The 21,510-nt window shown below is 52.5% G+C and overlaps 1 protein-coding gene across 1 annotated transcript in view; it reads right to left on the bottom strand.

Annotated features, from left to right (window-relative positions):
• NKPD1 (NTPase KAP family P-loop domain containing 1) overlaps nucleotides 1-21,510 on the bottom strand; it is a 33,623-nt gene that overhangs the window by 4,588 nt on the left and 7,525 nt on the right. The window contains 2 exon segments of the mRNA XM_075017910.1: nucleotides 2,017-2,148; nucleotides 20,455-20,623. Of these exon segments, the coding sequence (XP_074874011.1) occupies nucleotides 2,017-2,148; nucleotides 20,455-20,623 (301 nt within the window).

Genomic DNA, 21,510 nt, shown 5'->3' on the forward strand with positions numbered 1-21,510 from the left:
CCAGGGAGAGGGGGCACTGCCATGGGGCAGTACCCTGAAGGGAGGGCACCGTGGCGTGAGAGGGATGTGGACCCTGGTATAAGTTGGTGGAGAGCAAACCGCAAGCGAGACTCAGTCAGGAGCGGGTGCGCTGAGCGCCGTCTCCTCCATAGGACAAGGTGGGGTGGCCGTCCCCGACCCTGCTCTTGTGGGAGCCCCACGGCAGCCGCACCAGCTGGCCTACGGAGGATGGTGGGAGGGTGACGTGGGGCAGGGCGCAGCAGTGGTGGTTGGTGGCAGCAGGGGCTTGTCTTCCCTCGCACACCCCCCGCCACCACATTCAACACATGGGTCGCGTGAGCAGCACTCTGCTCTGTTTCTTGCTGCCTCTGGGGAAGTGAGACTCAGCAGGTGGGGAGAGCGTGGCAGAGCAGCAGTAATCTGCAGCCCTGTTGGTAAGGGGGTGTGAGTGGCACAGAGTGGGGGGGCGGGGGGAGGGCCTCCAGTGCTTTGCCACCTCACTGTTTACCCCCTTCTCCAGATCATTTATGTATAGGTTGAATAGGATTGGTCCCAGTACGGACCCTTGGGGGACACCAGTAGTTACTACTCTCCATTCTGAAAACTTCCTGTTGAGTCCTGCTCTTTGGTTCCTGGCTTTGAACCAGTTATTGATCCATGAGGGGACCTTCCCTCTTAGCCTGCGACAGCTTACTTTACTTAAGAGCCTTGGGTGAGGGACTTTGTCAAAGGCTTTCTGGAAATCTACGTCCAGTGGATCCCCCTGGTCCACATGCTTAGTGATCCCCCCAACTAAAGAACTCTAGTAGATTAGTAACGCGTGATTTCCCTTTGCAGAAACCATGTTGCCTTTTCTCCTACAAGTTATGGTCAGCTATGTGTCTGGCAACTCTTTACTATAGTTTCAACTCATTTGGCTGGTACTGGCGTTAGACTCTTGAGAGCTGTATTAAGTCACCAGTCAGTGGCAAACTTCTGAGTGAGCCGCCGTAATGTTTTGCTCAGCATTATGAACCACCTCCTTCCCTAAGGTGTTTGTAACTTGGTGGTTCTACTAAAGTTCAACCAGCGCAAAGACTGTATATTGGCCAGAGTGTTACCCTAGAGAAGAATTTGTTGTAGCTGGGTCACCTTCAACACTGTACTAAGTCAGCTGGCTCATTCCTGGGTACTGCTGTGTTAACCCCTTGATGATTGTTTGCCCTGGTGACGGCTCCACGCTCTCCAAAGAATGGTAGGGGAGGGAGCTGTGCCAAAGGGGGGCTGGTGTCTGCGTGCAGGAGCAGCTGGTCACGGAGGGAAGGCTGGGTAACCTACAGCATGGGAGGTGGGACTGGAGGACGGGTTGGGGAGGGCAGGATTCCAGGCTATCGTGCTTTGTTGGTACAGTAAAGCCGTCGTGCCCAGGGCAATGGCACCTTTTGTGCCCTGCACTCCAACGTGCCGATCTCGCTGCTGCTTGCCCCATACGCTCATTCTTGGGAACGCATGGAGGACTGTAGAGTCCCAGGCTTGCTGCGTCTCCTACCAGACCCCAAGGAGCTGGCAGCTTGTTACCCTCTGCAGCAGATCAGAGGCAGCTGCACACGATGCCCAGCTGACTGCTGGGTGGGTGAGTGCATGGGGGCGGGGCTGGTATTGTAGGCAGGGGAAGGTGATGCCTTTGCAAACTGCCTCACCTGGCAGTGCCTGTATGTCACTGGGGGCTGCGTTGCAGTGCATGCCGGCTCCCTGGAGCGCTAGGGCTGCACTCTCCCGGGTTGGGAGCCAGTGGCCCCATTGTGTGTGTATCCGGGGAGGCCAGGGTAGAGGCCAGTAGCCACAGGGCTGGGAGTGCTTGCTGCCTCAAGCCCAGGGGTCACCCACGACTCCTGGGTGGAGGTATATTGACGTTCCTTCCTCTCTCCCTGCAGCTCGTGGCGTGTCAGCCTGCCCTGCTCCACCCAGCGCCGCCTGGCTATTCCTTCCTCTCTGAAAGCACCAGTTCTCCTGGCAGGGAAACCCCACGGGGCCCACCTGTAATTTTATCAAGCAGCGAATGAAAGCGGCTCCCAACGGGGCAGTAGAAGCCGATGGTGACAGGCGTGGAGGTGTGCAGCAGCGTCTTGGAGAGGCAGCTGCAGTAGATATCATCTTCGGTCAGGAAATCTGTGGAAGGAGAGACGGCTGTAAACGCAGAGAAATAAACACACCTGCTGCCTCTACAGCCCTCCCCACCCCCGCCATTGTAACCAGGGTGTGGCTGGGCTGGACAGGACCTGTGAGAGCTCCTGGGAATGCACAGGGCCAGTGGCTGGCACCAGTGTTCCTTGTAAGCTGAATACCTGGGTGGCTGCCCAGGAGAGAGCCAGGTGCCACCCAGCAGATGAGCAGAGCGCCCACAGCCGGCAGCGTGTGTTTCTACCGGTGGTGCCCCTCTGCTCATGCCTCGGTGCATGTAACAAAATTTATTCTGCCCAGGGATGGAAAAAATCAGAGGCAACCCTGGCTGGGAGCCTGTTCTCAGGCTCTCGAAGAGCCTCAGCAGCTCAGCACAGCAACTCTTTTTGCAGGGAACGTGTTTTACTCTTTCCGCAGCATAACGAATGTCGGCCGCTCATCCTTCGGGCTCCTCAGCTCAGCACCTGCTAATGAACCACGGAGCCCCTGCTGAGAGGATGCTCGTTCCAGGCCCAAGCCTCACCCGGGGCCCCCTCATTCAGTGCGCAGGCAGCACAACGGGAGCAGAAAATTCCAGTAACTCCCCAGCTAGAGGAGCTAGAAGCAGGCAGAGCAGGTACAACGTCTCCTATGCCTCCCACCCAGCTCGGAGGCCCAGGGCAGGAGCACAAAATGCATTGCAATTCCAATGGCTTATGGTCCCCGGGGAGCCGCAACCTCCCCGCACTCAAATGGGGCTAGCCAGGATGGGGGACCAGGGAGGTGGCCCCTTGACAGCTCCCACTGCTGCTGTACCCAACATAAACTGGATGCAGAAGAGAACCAGGCTCTGAGAGATGACTCCTTTCCACCAGGCTATGGGTAGGCAATGGCTGTGCAGCAGCTCTGCTTAAATCCAGACCCTGGGCTGCTTCCTTGGAGCAATGAATTTAGCCAGTGAGTCGTTCTTTGCCTTGTCCGCTTTTCTGGGACGGAGTGAAATATGGAGCTGACTGCTGCAGCTTTGCTAGGCAGACGGCCTACGTGCCGGGATCTTTGTTTGCACAGCATGTATGGAAGTTATCGAAGCCTACACATGACCACTGGTTGCAGTGAACGCCCGAAGAACCCCAGAAGTGGCAGCAGACGGAGCTCCAGGCCCTTTAAATCCCCACTGGAGCTGCAAGCTCCAGGCTGCTAGGAGGAGGGGTTCAGCTCTGGGCAAAACTTGAGGGCTGGCTGCCACCGCCCCGTCCCTTCTGCTTGAGGCCGCACCGCTTCCAGGAGCGTGGAGTCAGCCCTTCACCTGCCCAGGAGCCTGTCAAATCTGTCCTTTGTCCCTCCCGGCCCCCTTTGACAATGCGTGGCCCCCAATGCCACTAGAATGACTGTCTCCATTCCGAGCACAGTCCTGCTTTAACCCTTTGCTGTTTCAAAACCAAAGCTGTGCAAATTGACGTCCACTGAAAACAGTTCGTTCCAACCCCACTCCCACGCAGGCTTCCTCTGGCAGCTTCTACCCTGCCAACGCTTGTTTTGACTTCAAACACCATCCCTCCCATTTACTTCCCCCAACTCAGTTCCTTTTCAGACAGGTCTGTTCCGGGCCCACAGTTCAGGTTTATACAAACCAGGTGGTGAATGATTTAAGGTCACTAGAATGGGTTCTGTTCGGTCTTTCTTTAATTCCACTGCAAACTAGGTTTTATTGTGGAATTAAACTTTCCCTACCAGGTCTGTAACCCGAAACCAAGAGCCGTTTGCAAATACAGGCAAATGAGCATGTGAAACTGACTACAAGCCAGCAGATCAGTCAACATAAACGATCAATGAAGGCAAATAGGGAATACTATGTTAGCTTTAAAGGGCCAGATCTTCTGATGTAAACCAAAGGCATTCCAACATCAATACCAACATAAATCCAGGAGCCCAGACGCTTTAAGGTCAGAAGGGACCATTGTGCTTGTGAAGGATTTTATTTGCTCTGCGATATTGCTTGTGAGCTCTACTGTCCTCTAGTAACCCTGTGCGTGTGCCTCAGTTTCCCCAATGTTTACATGGTGATGGGAATTTTGGTGTGATAATTTCCCATAGGTACACAATGTAACTTGAGCCCAGGCAGGGGTGGGACAAAGTGATACCTCTTGCTGGTGAGTGGGACAAAGTCTGGCGGGGGGAGACTGGCTGTGGGCCTGGGACCAGGAGTTACCAATCAGCTCCATGCAACCTTGTTATCCCTCTCCTCCAGAATCTTATCAAGCTCAACCTTCAGACCAGCTGGGTTTTTCTGCCCCCGCTGGGCAGGCTGCCCCAGAACTTCCCTCCTTTGGTGCTTAGAAACTGTGCTTTAATTCCAACCCTAACAGTGTGGATGACATCTCTCCCCACTTCGAACTGAGCGGGGTCGCTTAGGCAGTGACCTGGAGAAGCTCTGGACCCTCCCTGTGTGACAGGGCATCAGCTCTAACATTGCTGTTCCCCTTAACCTGGCGCACACCTCCATGTCCTACTCCTGCAGGAGCAGACTCCCACCTCAGGAGCTTGGCGTTGGCCCCCTTCGTTTGATGCTGCCTGGTCAGGGATAAGCAGTCAGTGTACACCTGAAGCAGGTGCCTCAATCGTGGCCTTTGTTCTTGTGTCAACACTGGTGCTTATACAAACTCCCCTCCTTCCCTGATGTTTATCCCTCCCACGTATTGATAGCAGCAATCTTATCTCCCCTCAGCTTTGTGTGGTTAGGCTGAACCAGCCCAGCTCTTCTCCTAAGGTTGGTTTTCCACTCCTCTGATCATCCTAGTAACCCTTGTGTTCCTGTCTAAATTCATCATCATCATCATCATCAATAACCCTAGGCTCAGCACCTGTTGGTGTCTGATGCCTTGCTCACTATTTCCTTCCATCTGTCCCTGTCCAGCCTGGAGTGGCTTCGTTTCTGTAGACTAGCTCCACACCAATCTACTATCTCATCTACCCATTCTCTGTGGGGTCGGCCTCTCCTAGTCAAACTGGCCATTATGCCGAATACCAGGGCCTTGATTTTTCGTTCGCCGTTCAGTCTGCAAATATGCCCAAATATTTGTAGCTTCTGTTTTATAACCTTCCGCAGCAGGTTCTCTTTTGGCTGTATCTTTCTATATAGTTCCTCATTGGTGACCTTCTGCATCCATCCTATTTTCAGAATCTTTCTAGAACAATTCCTTTCGAATGCCAATATTCTTCTTTTTGAATCTTTTGTTATCACCCGTGTCTCACATCTGTACAACATGCTGCTGAATACACGTTTTCAAGACACTCAGCTTCGTTCCTAAGCTAATCGCTTTGCTTTTCCACATCTTATCCATCACCTTCAAACTCGCTCTTGCTTTTGCTATATTAGTAGCTATTTCCTTCTTACAGTCTAGAGCATACAAAAAAGCAGTCAAGTAGCACTTTAAAGATGAACAAAATAATTTATTAGGTGAGCTTTCGTGGGCAGCCCCACTTCTTCAGACCATAGCCATATCAGAACAGACTCAATGTTTAAGGCACAGAGAGCCAAAAACAGTAATCAAGGTAGACAAGTCAGAAAAAAAATGATCAGGGTGAGCAAATCAGAGAGTAGAGTGGCAGAAGGGGGAGGAGTCAAGAATTACATTAAGCCAAGTATGCAAACGAGCCCCTATAGTGACCCAGAAAATTCCAATCTCGATTCGAACCATGTGTTAATGTGTCGAATTTAAATATGAAAGAGAGTTCAGCAGCCTCTCTTTGAAAGGTGTTGTGAAAATTTCTCTGCAGTAACACACAAACTCTTAAGTCATTAACAGAATGGCCCACTCCATTAAAATGCCAGCTAACAGGTTTGTGGATCAGGCGTGTTTCTATGTCTGTTTTGTGCCCATTAACTCTTTGGCTAAGAGAGTTTGAAGTCTGTCCAATATACAAAGCATCTGGGCATTGTTGGCACATGATGGCATATATGATGTTAGTTGAGGAACATGAGAATGTGTCCATGATTCTGTGAATAACCTGGTTAGGTCCAGTGATGGTATCTCCAGAATAGATATGTGGACAAAGCTGGCAGCGGGCTTTGTTGCAAGGAAAAGTCCCAGGACTGGTGTTCCTGCGGTATAAACTGTGGCTGTTGGTGAGAATCCTCATAAGGTTGGGAGGTTGTAGGAGAGAACAGGCCTGTCACCTAGAGCCTTCTGGAGTGTGGCATCCTGATTAAGGATAGGTGATAGCTCTTTAATAATTCGTTGCAGTGGTTTGAGTTTGGGGGCTGTAGGTGATGACCAGTGGTGTTCTATTCTTGGCTTTTTTGGGCCGATCTTGGAGTAGCTGGTCTCTGGGTATTCGTCAGGCCCTGTCGATTTGTTTTTTTACTTCTCCTGGTGGGTAATTCAGGTTTACGAATATTTGATAAAGGTCCTGTAGTTTTTGGTCTCTGTCAGTAGGATCAGAGCAAATGCGACTGTACCTAAGGGCTTGACTGAAAACAATGGATCTAGTTATGTGTGCAGGATGGAAGCTAGAAGGGTGTAGGTAAGTATAGCTACCAGTGGGTTTTCAGTACAGTGTGGTACTGATCAGGCCATCCTTGATTTGAACTCTCTTTCATATTCAGATTCAACACATTACTGGACTGCTTTTTTGTTTTGGTAGTATATAGACTGAAACGGCTTTCTCTCTGTTACTATTTCTCTCTGTTACTATTCTAGATCGTACGTTATGCTGCTCCCCAGATATGTGAACTTCTCTACATTTTCTAGTTCAATACCATTAATGCTGCTCTTCCTTCCTGTTTCCTTATCTCCAAATACCATTGTTTTTGTTTTATCGATATTTGTAATCAGTCCGTACCACTTTCCTTCTTTATTTAACACCCGCACCGTTTTCGCTAGCTTCTCCTCATCTTCCTCAATGATAACTATATCATTCATGAACCTCAAGTTGTTTATTCTTTTCCTGTGCACAGATGTCCCTTCTGCCTCTTCCTTGATCTTGTCCATTGCTCTCTCCTGTTTGAATTGCCCTTTCTTAAACACAAGAGCCCGGAATTGCTCATGGGACTCAGGATGAGGTCTCAGCCATGCCTTGTATAAGGGCTGTAACACTTCTATCATTAGCTTTTTTTGGTGGTTTATTATCACCCTGGGATGAACTAATACAACCCGTGGGGGCTGACAGCTTCCCTAGTTCCCTAGGCAGTGGTGGTGGTGGCCTCAAGCAGAAGGGGGAGGGCCAGAGCAGGCAGTCTTCAGTGTCCCTGGACTGCGGTGCTGGGCCCCCCCTCCGCCAGAGCTTCATGGAGCATGCAGAGCAGGGCTCCTGTGGCAATTTAAAGCCACTGCCACTGCTGAACTAGCAAAAAATTCTGCTTACAGCAAAAGTTCTTGTTGTTAGTTTCCAGGCAAATGACCTTGCACTGTGCTCTGTTAAATTTCATCCCATTTCTACGACTCCAGGTTGTTTTTTTTTCTCCAGCCCACAAGATAATGGAGCAAATAATTATAGTATCTATCTGCAAACAGCTGGAAGATAAGGTAAGCAACAGTCAGTGTGGATTTGTCAAGGACAAATGATGTTAAACCAGCCTGACAGCTCTCTTTGAGAGGAAAACAAGCCTTGTGGCTAAGAGGGAAGCAGAAGCTGTAGTATACCCAGATTTTAGTAAAGCATTTTGTACAGTCTTGCATGACTTTCTTAGCAATAACCTAGGGAAACACATTGTAGATGGGAATGCTATAAGGTGCATAACAGGTGGGATAACCGGTCTCAGAGAGTAGTTGTCAATGGGTCACAGTCCTGCTGGAAAGGCACAACAAGTGGGGTTCTGAAGGGATCAATTTGGGGACTGGTTCTGTTCAATATCCTCATAAAATAATTAGATATGGCATAGAGAGCAAGCTTATAAAGTTTGTGGGTGGTACTCAACTAGGAGGGGTTGCAAGTGCTTTGGAGGATAGGGTCCTACTTCAAAGAGATGCAAACAAACTGGAGAAATGGCCTGAGATAAATAGGCTGAAGTTCAATATGGACAAAGTGCTCCACTTAGGAAGGAACAATCCGTTTCAAACATACAAAATGGGAAATGACTGTCCCGGGAGGAGTACTGCAGAAAAGAATCTAGGGGTCATAGTGGACCACGAGCAAAATATGAGTTCCCAGTGTGACACTGCTGCAAATATCATTCTGAGTTGTGTTAACCAGAGTGGTATAAACACAACACAAGAAGCAATTCTTCTGCTCTGCTCTGCACTGATTGGGCCTCATCTGGAGTTTTGTGTCCCATGCTGGGCCCCACATTTCCAGAAAGATGTGGAGAAATTCTAGAGAAGAGCAACAAAAATGATGAAAGGTCTAGAGAATGTGATTTATGAGGGAAGACTAGAAGACTTAGGGGTGTATCTACACAGCATAGTTATTTTGCAATAACAGCTGTGATTTCAAAATAACTGTCCTAGCTTCTTCACGATGCAACTGCGATTTCAGAATAAATTCAAAATAACAGTTACGTTATTTTGCAATTGGTAAACCTCAGTCTACAAGGAATAGTGCCTATCTCAAAACAGCGGCTGTTAAGACAGGGAATAGAGCCTATTCCAATGTCTATTTCAAAATAGGCTTCCTGTGTATAGATGTTGTATTTCGAAATAGCTAACTGCTATTTCAAAATACGTGTGTGTGTGTGTGTGTGTGTGTGTGTGTGTGTGTGTGTGTGTGTGTGTGTGTGTGTGTGTGTGTGTGTGTGTGTGTGTGTGTGTGTGTGTGTGTGTGTGTGTAGAAGCATTATTCTGGAATAGCTTCTTTCAGAATAAGGCTGCTGCATAGACATACCCTGGTTTAGTTCGGGACAGAGAAGAGAGAGAGGACATAACAGCTTTCAAAGACCTAAAAGATTGTTACAAGGAGGAGGGAGAAAAATTATTCTCTTTAACCTCTGAGGATATGATGAGCTTAAGAAAAAGCTTCCTAACTGTCAGAGTGGTTAAACACTGGAATAAATTGCCTAGGGAGATTCTGGAATCTCCACCTTTGGAGATATTTAAGAGCAGGTTAGATAAACACCTCTCAGGCATGATCTAGATGGTGCCTGGTCCTGCCGAGACCGCAGGGAACTGGACTGGATATCTCGAGGTCCCTCCCAGTTCTAGAGCTCTATGATTATTTACACTAGAAGAAGAACGAATCTGAAGTTTTTTTTCAATTTTAATTGAGGTTTTGAGAGCGATGCAGAAGAGGAAATTGAGTTAGTAAAAGTGTCTGGGTCTGTAAAGTGTTCATGCGCAAAAGAGGCAGCTTTTTAATTTACACAGTTATTGCAGTTATGCACACGGGACTTGCAGGTGCCAGTGACCAATTAGAAAGCAGGACTAGGTGGATGCAGTCCCACACCATTCCTGTGAATTCTGCATTCGCTTCGCATGCAGATTCTGCACAGCAGCAAAACAGACTAGACTGTGATTTCAGCCACACTGTGAAACCTGTCCTTTTAAACCACCTTCTTCCTCTATTTCCACGTTCCCTCAGTCTTTCTTCTTCCCCCAATGCCACCTATCTCTCGCTCTCTTCTCTCTTCTTTTCCATAGTGGCATGACAGAGCCATGGATGGTCGGAGTGTTACATGCCTAACCTGAGGGATTTACTTTTGCCCAAAGGGGCCTGGCCTTTCCAGGTCCCGGCAGAGAGCAGTCTGAGCTGTGCTCCCTGCTAGCTCTGTTCCAGACTCACTTGGCTGTGTGCTCAGCAGGGCCTGTAGTCTCATCACATGGGGGACCTTGAGGGTAGGTGTACCGTGCAGTTAGAAACCTGCCGCTGGCCCCTCTAAGGTGACTCAGGCTAAGAGGCTGTTTAATCGCAGGGTGAGGAAGTTTTTGGCCCCTCACGATATCCTAGAACCTGGGCTTCTGCTCGGGCCTCAGTATCCACACAGCAATCCAACAGGCCCTTGGCTCAAGCCCTGTGAACTTTCATCAGCCAACATGAGCCGGCCACAGGTCCTTAATGGCAGGGCAGCCCTACCAGAAGAGGTTAATGACTCGGCCTGCAAGTGTCTCTCTCCTTCAGCTGGGGGGGTGGACTGAATGGCTGAGCCCCAGGGCAAGGTGCACAGGGCGGCTCTGCACCCGCAGAAGGGGCGTGTCTGGGGGCAGCCAGCCCTCAGTGCCCCCTGTATGGTAGCACCCTCTCTAACTCCAGCCCTCAGCGCTGCCTGGTGCGCTCCAGTTGGGATTTAAAAGGCCCAGTGTAGTATCAGTGGCTGGGAGCCCTGGGCCCTTTTGAATCACGCAGCTTAGGGGCGCTTTACTCCTTCCCCCCATTGGCAAGCCAGGCTCCAGCCTTTAGAAAGGGAGAAGCCATGTTGCTACTTGAGCATGGATTGTGGGAGCTCAGGAAATGGTGGGCAGAGAGCCAATGGCGGAAGTACCAGCTGTGTTAGGAGTTGTTCTAGGGATGATCTGGGGGCAGCTCTCTGGCCTGCACTGGCCAGGAGGTCAGATGAGATGACCATTCGTGGGCTGAGGATCTAGGGAGGGGATGGACAGTTGCTCTGTGTTGGCAGCTGTCCTGGATTTTTCATGAGTTTTGCAATATTGGATATTTTGTAAAGCTCCAGCTGCTGGATTAGTGCCATTTGGCTTCTGACTTTGTTTGAAAAGTCACTGCATAGCTTTGAATTCTGCTCCCTCCTCTCCAGGGCATCCACAAGGCAGCTGCTGGTCTCCCCCATGCAGAGCACCAGCTACAGGCTTCCCTTCGAAATGCACATGTGTGATGGGGTTCAGGGGTCCCCCTGCACTGCACCCCGTCTGCTGGCAGGAGAGACTCTCACTCAGCAGGTACAACCGCAGGTTTATTAGGCAACAGATGTCCAGTTTCTCACAGAAGCAACAGCATAGCAGCCAGAGACAGTCCTTCCAACCTGTCCTGGGGAGAAGACCCCGAGGGGTGCCCCTCTGGGGTGTAGCTTTCCCCCTCCTCCGGCTGGCTGCCTTCCAGCTCTCCCTTTTCCTAGCCTCTCACTCCCGCCCCCGATTCAAAACCCAGCTCAGCTCCTCCCTGCTCTTTGTTCAGGCAGAGGCGTCACCTGCCAGTTGTAGCCCCAGGGTCATCCTTAGCCACTGGGAGCTGCTGCTTGCCTCAGACATCCAGCCTGACCCACACATGCACTCCCCCCACTCCATCACATCTCTCCCCCCTTCCAGACCGCACTGAGCGGGGTCACTTAGCCAGTGACCTGGGGAAGTTCGGGGCCCTCCCTGCGTGACAGGGCATCGGCTATGGTGTTGTTGTTCCCCTTGACGTGGACCATCTCCATGTCGTAGTCCTGCAGGAGCAGACTCCACCGCAGGAGCTTGGCGTTGGCCCCTTTCATATGATGCAGCCAGGTCAGGGGTGAGTGATCGGTGTACACGGTGAAACGCCGTCCAAACAGGTACGGCTGCAGCTTCCCCAGTGCCCACACCATGGCCAGACATTCCTTCTCTATGGCCGCGTAGTTCTGCTCCCGGGGCAGCAGCTTCTTACTCAGGTACACGATGGGGTGTTTCTCCCCTTTGTCATTCACCTGCATTAGCACTGCCCCCAGCCCCACGTCTGAGGCATCGGTGAACACCAGGAAGGGCTTGTTGAAGTCTGGATTTGCCAGCACTGGGGCCCTGACCAGAGCCTCCTTCAGCGCGCAGAGGGCCTCTTGGCACTGCTCGGTCCAGACCACCTTGTCAGGCTTTCCCTTTTTACACAGCTCCGTGAGGGGGGCTGCGATGGAGCTAAAGTGGGGCACACACCTCCGGTAGTACCCCGCCATCCCAATGAAGGCCTGGACCTGTTTCTTAGTCTGGGGTGTTGGCCAATCTCTGACAGCCTCCACTTTAGCTGGCTCTGGCTTTAAGCAGCCGCTGCCCACCTTGTGGCCCAGGTGGGTCACCTCAGCCATTCCCACCTTGCACTTCCCTGCCTTGATAGTCAGCCCGGCCTTCTGGAGTCGGTCCAGCACCTGCTTGGCCTGGGACACATGGTCCTCCCACGTCTGGCTGAAGATGCAAATGTCGTCCATGTAAGCCAGGGCAAAGCTCTCCATCCCTTTCAGTAGCTGGTCCACCAGACGCTGGAAGGTAGCGGGTGCCCCCTTGAGGCCAAAGGGCAGGACCAGGAACTCGTAGAGCCCCACAGGAGTGATGAAAGCCGACTTCAGCCGGGCATCTTGGTCTAATGGCACTTGCCAGTACCCCTTGGTGAGGTCTATGGTGGTGAGGTAATGGGCTCCTCCCAGCTTGTCTAAAAGGTCATCAGGCCTGGGCATGGGGTAGGCGTCCGAGACAGTGATGGCGTTAAGCTTGCGATAGTCCACACAAAACCGAACAGACCCATCTTTTTTAGGGACTAACACCACGGGAGAGGCCCAGGGGCTGGACAAGGGTTGGATCACCCCCAGAGCCAGCATGTCTTCAACCTCCCGCTCTATGTCCTGAGCCGTCCTCCCTGTGGCTCTGAATGGCACACACTTGATAGGGGCGTGGGTGCCTGTCTCTATTCGGTGGACAGCCAGGTCAGTGCGTCCGGGTCTGTCCGAGAACAGCTGTTGATGCGAATGCAGCACCTCCTTGATCTCCGTCTGCTGGGCAGGGGTCAGCTGGTCTGAGAGGGGAATAGACTCCAGCAAGGAGCCGGCTCCAGTCCTTGTGAGTAAATCCACCAAGGGATCATCCCCCTGCCCCTCCCAGTGTCTGCACACGGCCAGCACCAAGTTCTGTCTGTCCCAGTAAGGTTTCATCATGTTCACATGATAGACCCGGTGGCTGTGGGCCCGGTTCGACAGTTCCACCACATAATTCACGTCATTTAGCTGTTTGACAACCTTGAAGGGCCCATCCCAGGCCGCTTGCAGCTTGTTCCGCCACACAGGTACAAGGACCATCACTTGATCCCCGGTGGCATAGGCTCGGGCCCTGGCGTTACGGTCATACCAGACCTTTTGCTTCCTTTGGGCCATGGAGAGGTTCTCCCTGGCCAGGCCCATGAGCTCGGTGAGTTTTTCCCGGAAGGTCAGTACATACTGTACTACTGACTCCCCTTCAGGAGAGGCCGTCCCCTCCCACTCTTCTTTGAGCAAGTCCAAGGGTCCCCGTACCCTCCTTCCGTACAGCAGCTCAAACGGGGAGAACCCCATGGATTCCTGGGGCACCTCCCTGTATGCAAACAGCAGGTGGGGTAAGTACTTGTCCCAGTCATGGGGGTATTGATTCATGAAGGTTCTCAGCATCTGCTTCAGAGTCCCATTGAACCTCTCCACCAGCCCATTGGTCTGCGGGTGGTAGGCTGTGGCCCAGGTGTGCCGGACCCCACACTTGTCCCACAAGCTTTGCAGTAGGGCCGACATGAAGTTGGACCCCTGATCTGTGAGGACCTCCTTGGGGAACCCCACTCTGCTGAAAATGGACAGCAGTGCATCTGCCACGGTGTCAGCGTCGATAGAGGTCAAGGCCACTGCTTCTGGGTATCGCGTGGCAAAATCTATCACTACCAAAATATATTTCTTCCCCGAACGCGTTGCCTTGCTGAAGGGGCCCACTATGTCTATAGCCACTTTCTGGAAAGGCTCCTCTATGATGGGCAGTGGCCTCAAGGCAGCTTTCCCCTTGTCCCGGCTCTTCCCCACCCTCTGGCAGGGATCGCAGGACAGACAATACAGATGGACAGCTGCAAAGATCCCTGGCCAGAAAAAGTTCTGTAACAACCTTCTCCTGGTGCGGTGGATCCCCTGGTGTCCTGCGAGCGGGACATCATGGGCTAGGTACAGCAGCCTGCGCCGGTACTTTTGGGGAACCACCAGTTGCCTCTGGACCTTCCATGGCTCCGCTTTGCGTCTGGGAGCCCATTCCCAGTACAGGAATCCCTTTTCCCACAGGAATCTCTCCCTGCAGCCCTCCCCCAGCTGTGGAGCTGGGCTGAGACTGGCCAGTTCCCTCAGCTTCTGCAAGGAGGGGTCTCTCTGCTGCTCTGCCTGGAATTCTTCCGCTCGGGCAGGAGCGGAGGCTACTTCCCCATCCCTGCCTGGCTCCAGCACCCCGGCCTGTGAGATCTGGTTTTTGGGGGCCCCCTTTCTCTCAGGGTTGGCCCCTGTGGCTCCTGTGACTTTGGCTGGGCCTGTACCCCTGAATCTGGGGAGCGCACCCCTCATTTTCTTTGGCTACGGGTCAGGACAAGGGCACGAGGGCGTTCACCTTGCCAGTTCTCCAGGTCAGCCCCCATCAGTACATCCGCCGGCAAATGGCTGTGCACGCCCACTTCCTTGGGGCCTTCCTTCTTCCCCCATTTCAGGTGCACCCTCGCCATGGGCACCTTGAAAGGGGTCCCATCAATTCCTATTATCGTCAGGTGGGAATCGGGTATCATGCAACCCGGTGCCACCACCCCGGGTCGGGCCAGCGTCACGTCAGCGCCTGTGTCCCAGAACCCCGTGACCTTTTTCCCGTCTACCTCGAGGGGTTTGAGACACTTGCTCCACAGAGGTAGCGCTGCCCCCACTCTGTAAACTGGCCTCTGAGCATTTGGTCCCCCTGAGGAGCTGGTCTGTGGGGCGGATTCGGCCCAATCCGAGTGCCCATTGTCAGCACCACTCGCCTTGGCCGCCAGCCCCTCTGGCTTCTGGGACCCCACCCAGTTGACTCCATGACCCCCCGGCCTGCTCAACCTGTCTGGGAGCCTGGGGCACTGGGCTGCTCTATGCCCCTTTCGCCCACAGTGATAACAGCCTGGGTCTTGTTGTGTCCCTCGGGCCGGCTGCTCTGTCCGGGCTCTGTTTGGCTCTCTGGGGGGTGGGTGGCTGGCCCCTCTTTCCTGGGCTTGCCCAAGAGGTGGTCCCCTCTGTCGTACAGTTAGGGACCGGTCTCTCTGAGATTCTCGGTTTCTCCAGGACTCCCTCTCCCTCCGGGACTCCCTCTCTCTCCGAGACTCCCTCTCTTTGTGGGGCTCACTTTCAAACCTGGCTCGGCTGTTTGTGAAGTCATCTGCCAGTTTCCCTGCATCATGTGAGTCCCCTGGCTTCCGGTCCACGAGCCACACCCTCAGGTCAGGTGCACACATCTCGTAGAATCGCTCCACGACCGCCAGCTCGATCAGGTCCTCTACGGACTGGACTCCCATTCCGAACGCCCACTTCTGGTAGTATTGCTTCAGGCGGGCGGTTGTATCTACGTGGGTTTCCTCTGGCCTCTTCTGCGCCTCCTGGAACTTCTTCTTGTACATCTCCGGAGTCAGCCCGAACTTATGCAGCAGGGCCTGTTTGAACCGTTCATAGTCCCCAGGCTGCAGCCCCACCAGCTGGCTGAGCACCGCTGCGCCCTTCTGGCCCAGCAAGGGGGTGAGGTGCCGGAGCCACTCATCTGGGGGAACCTCATGCAACTCACAGGCTCGCTCGAAGGCGGTAAGGAACTCGTCCATGTCCCCTGGGTCCTGACACTGGGCCAGCACACGCGTCTCCAAGTGACTGGCCACCCCGAGCCGTCTGGCCCTCTTCCCGCTTACCGCAGCTGGGGCCTCTTGGCGTCTCGCCTCTGCCATGGTTCGCTCATGCTCCCGCTCTCGCTCTCTCTCCTCACGCTCTCACTCTCTCTCCTTCCGTTCTCGTTCTTTCTCTTCCCGCTGTGTCTCTTGTAGCTGGCGCTCGTGCTCACGCTCTCTTTCTCGTTCCTGGCGCTCGTGCTCACGCTCTCTTTCCCGTTCCTGGTGCTCCAGTTCCTTTAATTTCACCTCGAGTTCCAGCCGTCGCAGCTCTGCGGCGGGGGACTCTGCCCGCTATGGACCACCGCTAGCTGAGCGCGACCTGGCGGGCACCGCGTCTGTCTGACGGCGTCGAGCCCCTGCTCCTGTCGGAGAATCCGAAACGCTTCCCGAGGCTGACCGGCCACTTTCTGCCGGGACAGGCTCTGCCCCCCCCGGATCGGTCATTCTCTTCCAGCTGTGCAATCAGCTGGGCCTTGGTCGCCTTCCCCACGGTCAGGCCCCTCTCTCTGCACAGCCCCGCTAGCTCTGCCTTCAGGAGTCGGGTATAATCCATCTCCCCGCTATCTCCCGGGGTATCCACTCACCAGCAGCAGCTGCAGGAATGGCTCTGTTCCCCCTCTGGCTCTTGTGAGACTCCTTCCTTCTCTGGTGCTCAGTCAGCCACTGCTGGGAGCTCATCCGTGGGTGCAGTGCATCCCACTTCTGACACCAGTGTGATGGGGTTCAGGGGTCCCCCTGCACTGCACCCCGTCCGCTGGCAGGAGAGACTCTCACTCAGCAGGTACAACCGCAGGTTTATTAGGCAACAGATGTCCAGTTTCTCACAGAATCAACAGCATAGCAGCCAGAGACAGTCCTTCCAACCTGTCCTGGGGAGAAGACCCCGAGGGGTGCCCCTCTGGGGTGTAGCTTTCCCCCTCCTCCGGCTGGCTGCCTTCCAGCTCTCCCTTTTCCTAGCCTCTCACTCCCGCCCCCGATTCAAAACCCAGCTCAGCTCCTCCCTGCTCTTTGTTCAGGCAGAGGCGTCACCTGCCAGTTGTAGCCCCAGGGTCATCCTTAGCCACTGGGAGCTGCTGCTTGCCTCAGACATCCAGCCTGACCCACACATGCACTCCCCCCACTCCATCACAACATGTCCTCTACAAGAACCCAGCACTGACTTTGTCCAGTCCTACGCTACCTTCAGCACAGCACGTAGACAGCAGGGCGGATTGTACGCTCAGCCAGAGCCCTGGCTTCTAGTTCGTGCTCTGCGGCAGCCCTCCCATGAGATCGTGAGCAAGTCTCAATCGCTCTGTGCCTCAGTTTCCCCACGTGGAAGCTGGAAGAGGAGAGTCCTGTCCTGCCTCTAAAAAGAGCTGCTGCAATGAACTTTGTAACGGGGGCTGGATTGGAGCTAGACAAAGCTCAGCCCAAGCCAAAAGGACATCCGGGAAAAATCTGTGAGTGGTAGGGCTAAAGTTTGGTAACCTCTATGTTAACTGGTCTTGAAACAACTGGCCACGTCAATTATCCAGCATTCCATCCCGGGGGTAGGTGGCTGGTGCCTCCTCTGCTCATCTGCCGCCCAGCGTGGCTGCCCATGCAACACAGCCAGACGCAAGCCGCCCAGAGCAGCTTCTCATGCGGGACGGTGCCCTGGCCCACCCACAGCGGTTTGCAGCACAGAAATGGACAAGCTGCCCAGAGTGGCTCCCCATGTGGCACAGCCAGGTGTAAGGCACCCCAATGGCATGCAGAGCCCTGGCCAGAGCATTACTGGAACAGCTGACAACCTCCCGGGGTCGCCAGGGACGAGCATTTTACTGCAATAAGGAGTTCTTTAAGTGTATGAGGAACAAAAGAAAAATCCTTGCATCAGGAGAGGCCCTTCGCTACCTTCTTCATCTCTGGCGAGTTTTAAAATCAAGGTGGATAGGACCCATTTCCAACAGGCATTGCTGTGTGGCCCCTGTCCTACAGGAGGGCAGAGGATGTGAACACAGTGATTTCATCTGGTCTTTGATAGAACAGTATCCGCAACGCCATGGTTACTGCTATCAATATTTTTAAGACATTAAAAGAAAACCCAACACCCTCCCCGCCCCGCAGCGTAAGCCTGCAATCGCTGGGGCCAGGGGCTTTGTGCCTTGTACTGTACCAGATGCGTAAGTTGTTCTTAACAAATTCTTTGAGGTTATTATGGAATACAGGAACCCCCCAAACCTGTGCATAGGTTGCATTCTGGGCACCCACGTCAGTTGAATTTTGCCCAAGTTGAGGAAGCTGGGAAACAGACCAGTGCTGCTGTGCCGGTTAGTTTCCCAGCTCCTGGGACTGGTGGTGAGCTGCGAACCAGGCGGCAGCCTGGCTCCCGTGCTTGTGGGAGACGGGAATGTGAGCAGTGCAACACTGCTACCTGGTTCCCAGCTCTCCACCGCTCCTGGGCCAGGAAACTCTACTAAACTGTATGTTGTGTAATACTGATTATTAGCGATAGCTAATAAAAGGGAACATTTTTGCACAGCTTATAATTAGCCAGTGGAATTTCCCTGGCTTGATACAGCAAAGTCAAGAGAGTCTCAGGATTCAGAAAGGATGAGTCATTTCCGTGAGACTGTCATCCCCAATTAGACTAGCCAGTATGAATTCATCCACTGGCCATCCTGCATTGTGCTTTAGAACTAAAGCCCATCACTGACCGTCTGGGACTAGGAAGAAGAGCATAATGTTATTAAATGGTCCATTATGTGGATTTCTTGCCTCTTTCTCTGAAGCGTTTGGTTCTGGCCTCTATCCAGACAACAGGTGGGACCAAATGGGCCCAGGGTCTGATCTTTTATTGCTTCTCCGATCATCCTACGCCTGAAATAACTGTGTAAGGATGTATGAGTTAGATCAGCTCTGAGGTTCGCTCTACTCATGGTGTCACCTTGGAAGTCCTTTCTATGCTTTGTTCCTCTGTTTCCCCATATGCATAAAAAGGGTTAATAGGTTTTTCCTCCCTTTTCCCCACTGGCAGGTTGAGGCTGCAGCATGTAAAACGCTTGCATACAAGGTGTAATCAGGAAATAGTATCAGACAAGTACACAACCAAGGACAAATATCCGATTGCCTCACACTCAGCCCAACCAGTTCAGTCTCTTGACATAAACACCATGGAGTTTTCTAATTGCTGTGGAAGAGTCTTCTAGCACTGGAAATGAGACAAAAGATCAGCAAACTTGTCTAATAAGGGCAAGAGGAGGGATTGAACTCAGGAACCTAAATAATTAACTGATATTTCCAAAGTGCTGACAATCCACAGTTTACACTGGAATTAATGAGAGTGCCCAGGTGCTCAGCTCCTTGGCAAACCAGGCGGCTGTCTGAGGTAGGCTTAGCTTTAAGCATCCGGTCTGAACCGTCAGGCCTCTGCTACGGCTTGACCCTCTCTTGTCCAGCATCCTCAGGACCTGACTGGGGCTGGGCAAGAGAATTTGCCAGACCACGGGAGGTCAATATTGTCTGGCGGCATTACCGACACTTCCACTGCTCACTGGGCTCTTAGAAGACATTTCGGGGCAAATTACAGCTAAATAACAGCACCGAACACTGAGAGCCAGGACTGGTGGCTGGTAAAAAAACTTTATGGGACCATGGGAAGCTTGGCCACGGCCATGATAAGTGGTTGTCAGGCTAAGTAAAGTCACGCCAGATTATGGATGTGGCCAGGTGAGAGCGTTCTGGTTAGAGAGAGTTAACTGGTATTACCTAAACATGAGTTTTTCCCTTTCCCCTTCGATATAATAACCAGGCTGCTGTGGCAGCCGCTTTACGGATTTGCTTTCAGGAGTTTATAAAAAATGTTCAATTTTACGGCAAGTCCATTTTATTAGCTGTTCCTGTTTGGTGAGAGCTGGCTGGGAGGCTTTTCCTGTTTGGGCCGCCAACAGCCCTCTCTTGCCAGTTCCCAGCTTCCTATGCTCTAAACTCCACTGAAGTAATCGTGAGAACTTGCCTGCCAGGGACTCCCACAGCGTCGTCCCATTTTAGAACTACAACACGTTTAAGGTCTCTGGAAGCTCATGAGCTAATAAATGAGTTAGTCTGTAAGGTGCCACAGGACGGCTTGTGATTTGTGAAGTTACATATGAAGGGCGTGTCTGCACAGCGAGTTATTTTAAATAAGGCCCCATTATTTTGAAATAACTTTGCAAATGTCTGCACGGCAGAACTGCTGTTTTGAAATATAAAATAATTTAGTCCCCTGCTGAGGTTGCACGTGTTTCCTACCATCCTGTAGTATCCCCAGGTGTGTGCCTCAGTTTCCCTAGGCACAGCACCAAGGGCTAGTTGGCAATGGGAGTTTCAGGTGTGAGAGTTTCTGCACATACACAATGGCCAATGCCCTTCTAACCTGAGGCCATGGCGGGGGAGTGACCAGATAACCTTTTGCCCAAGAAACAGGACAAAGGATGGAGGAGTGGCCCGGGGCTGGGCAGGTGGAATTTGAACCGGACAGCTGGGAGTGGGGCAAGCTCAGCTTGCTGGGGAGGAAACGGAGAAGACCAGGGGGCCCCTGCTCAGGGACCCCGCTCTGGGGCTCTCTCCCCAAAATGTATTGTACTGCTGCCTACTGGTTTCTGTGCTGATGATTCTGTGTCCCTGTCGACTAATAACCCGTCTGTTCTCCCTGCTGAGCAAGAGTCGCATCTGACTGGGGATGGGGGGCAGGGCCTGCTGGCTCCCCCCACCTCCGGGACATCGAATTAGCTAGTTTCTAAGGTGCTTGTTGTTTTTAAAGCTTTCTCCCGGGCTCCCATTTCCCCCGCACAATGGAGAGCAGGCCTGTGGCACAGGATGTACCTTTCTCGTTGTCTGCTGAGTCCCTGAAGTCGTCCTCCCCCTTTGAGCCTTTCCACTCACACTTGGGAGGTTCTGCAGCCTCTTCCAAGCAGGAGATTTCTTCATCACTGGACCTCATCGGTGTTGGAGCAGGAGGCCTAGCCACCAGGCTTTCCAAGTAGGTGGAGAACTGGGGAAAAGAACAAACCTGGCTGTGAGTTTCGTAGCTGCTTCAAGTCCCGCACAGAACATGTGGATGAAAGACGAGCCTGTGAGCGGGGAGGGGCTGCAATCTGTAGCCGTACAGGGTTCTGCTATCACTAGGTTGCTGCCAAAGGGATGGGCCATTGTGGTCAATTTCAAGGCTAAAGAGTGTTTCAAAGTGGTCAGTTTCACCATTTCAGATCCTTCCATTTAAAATTTCAGGGGGTGGCAGCCCCTAGGGGTTACCAAAATGGTATCTAAGAGCAGGGGCGAGAGTTGCATTGGTCATAGTATCATAGTTTACTAGAACTGGACAGGACCAAGCACCATCTGTATAACCCCTATTTGCTATTTATCCAGCCTGCTTGTAAATATCTCCAATGACTGAAATTCTACACCACCTCAGACCATTTATCCCAGTGCTTAACCACATGGACAGGACATTTTTCCTAATATCCAGCCTAAACCTCCCTTGCTGCAATCTAAGCCCATTGCTGCTTGTCTTATCCTCAGAGGCCAAGGAGAACAATTTTTCTCCCTCCTCCTTGTACCATCCTTTTAGGTACTGCAAAGCTGCTGTCATGTCCCCTGTCAGCTTTCTCTTTTCCAAACTAAACAAACCCAATTTGGTTACTCTGCTCTCATAGCTCATATTTTCTAGACCTCTAGGCTACATCCACACTAGAAGCATCTGTCTACAGAAGTGACTCTCAGAAGAGAGGTTCCAACAAAACGTCTGTTGATAGATTGCATCCCCACATAAAAGTGGATCGCTCTTTTGCTCCACTCTGCCAACAGCAGGGCTCAGGGGAGCGGCTACAGGGCTTTTTGTCCACGGTTTCTGTTGACAAAACACATTTTGTGTGTAGGTGG

The sequence above is a fragment of the Carettochelys insculpta genome, chromosome 22, assembly GCF_033958435.1.
Source record: "Carettochelys insculpta isolate YL-2023 chromosome 22, ASM3395843v1, whole genome shotgun sequence".
In the NCBI taxonomy this organism is placed as follows: domain Eukaryota; kingdom Metazoa; phylum Chordata; order Testudines; family Carettochelyidae; genus Carettochelys; species Carettochelys insculpta.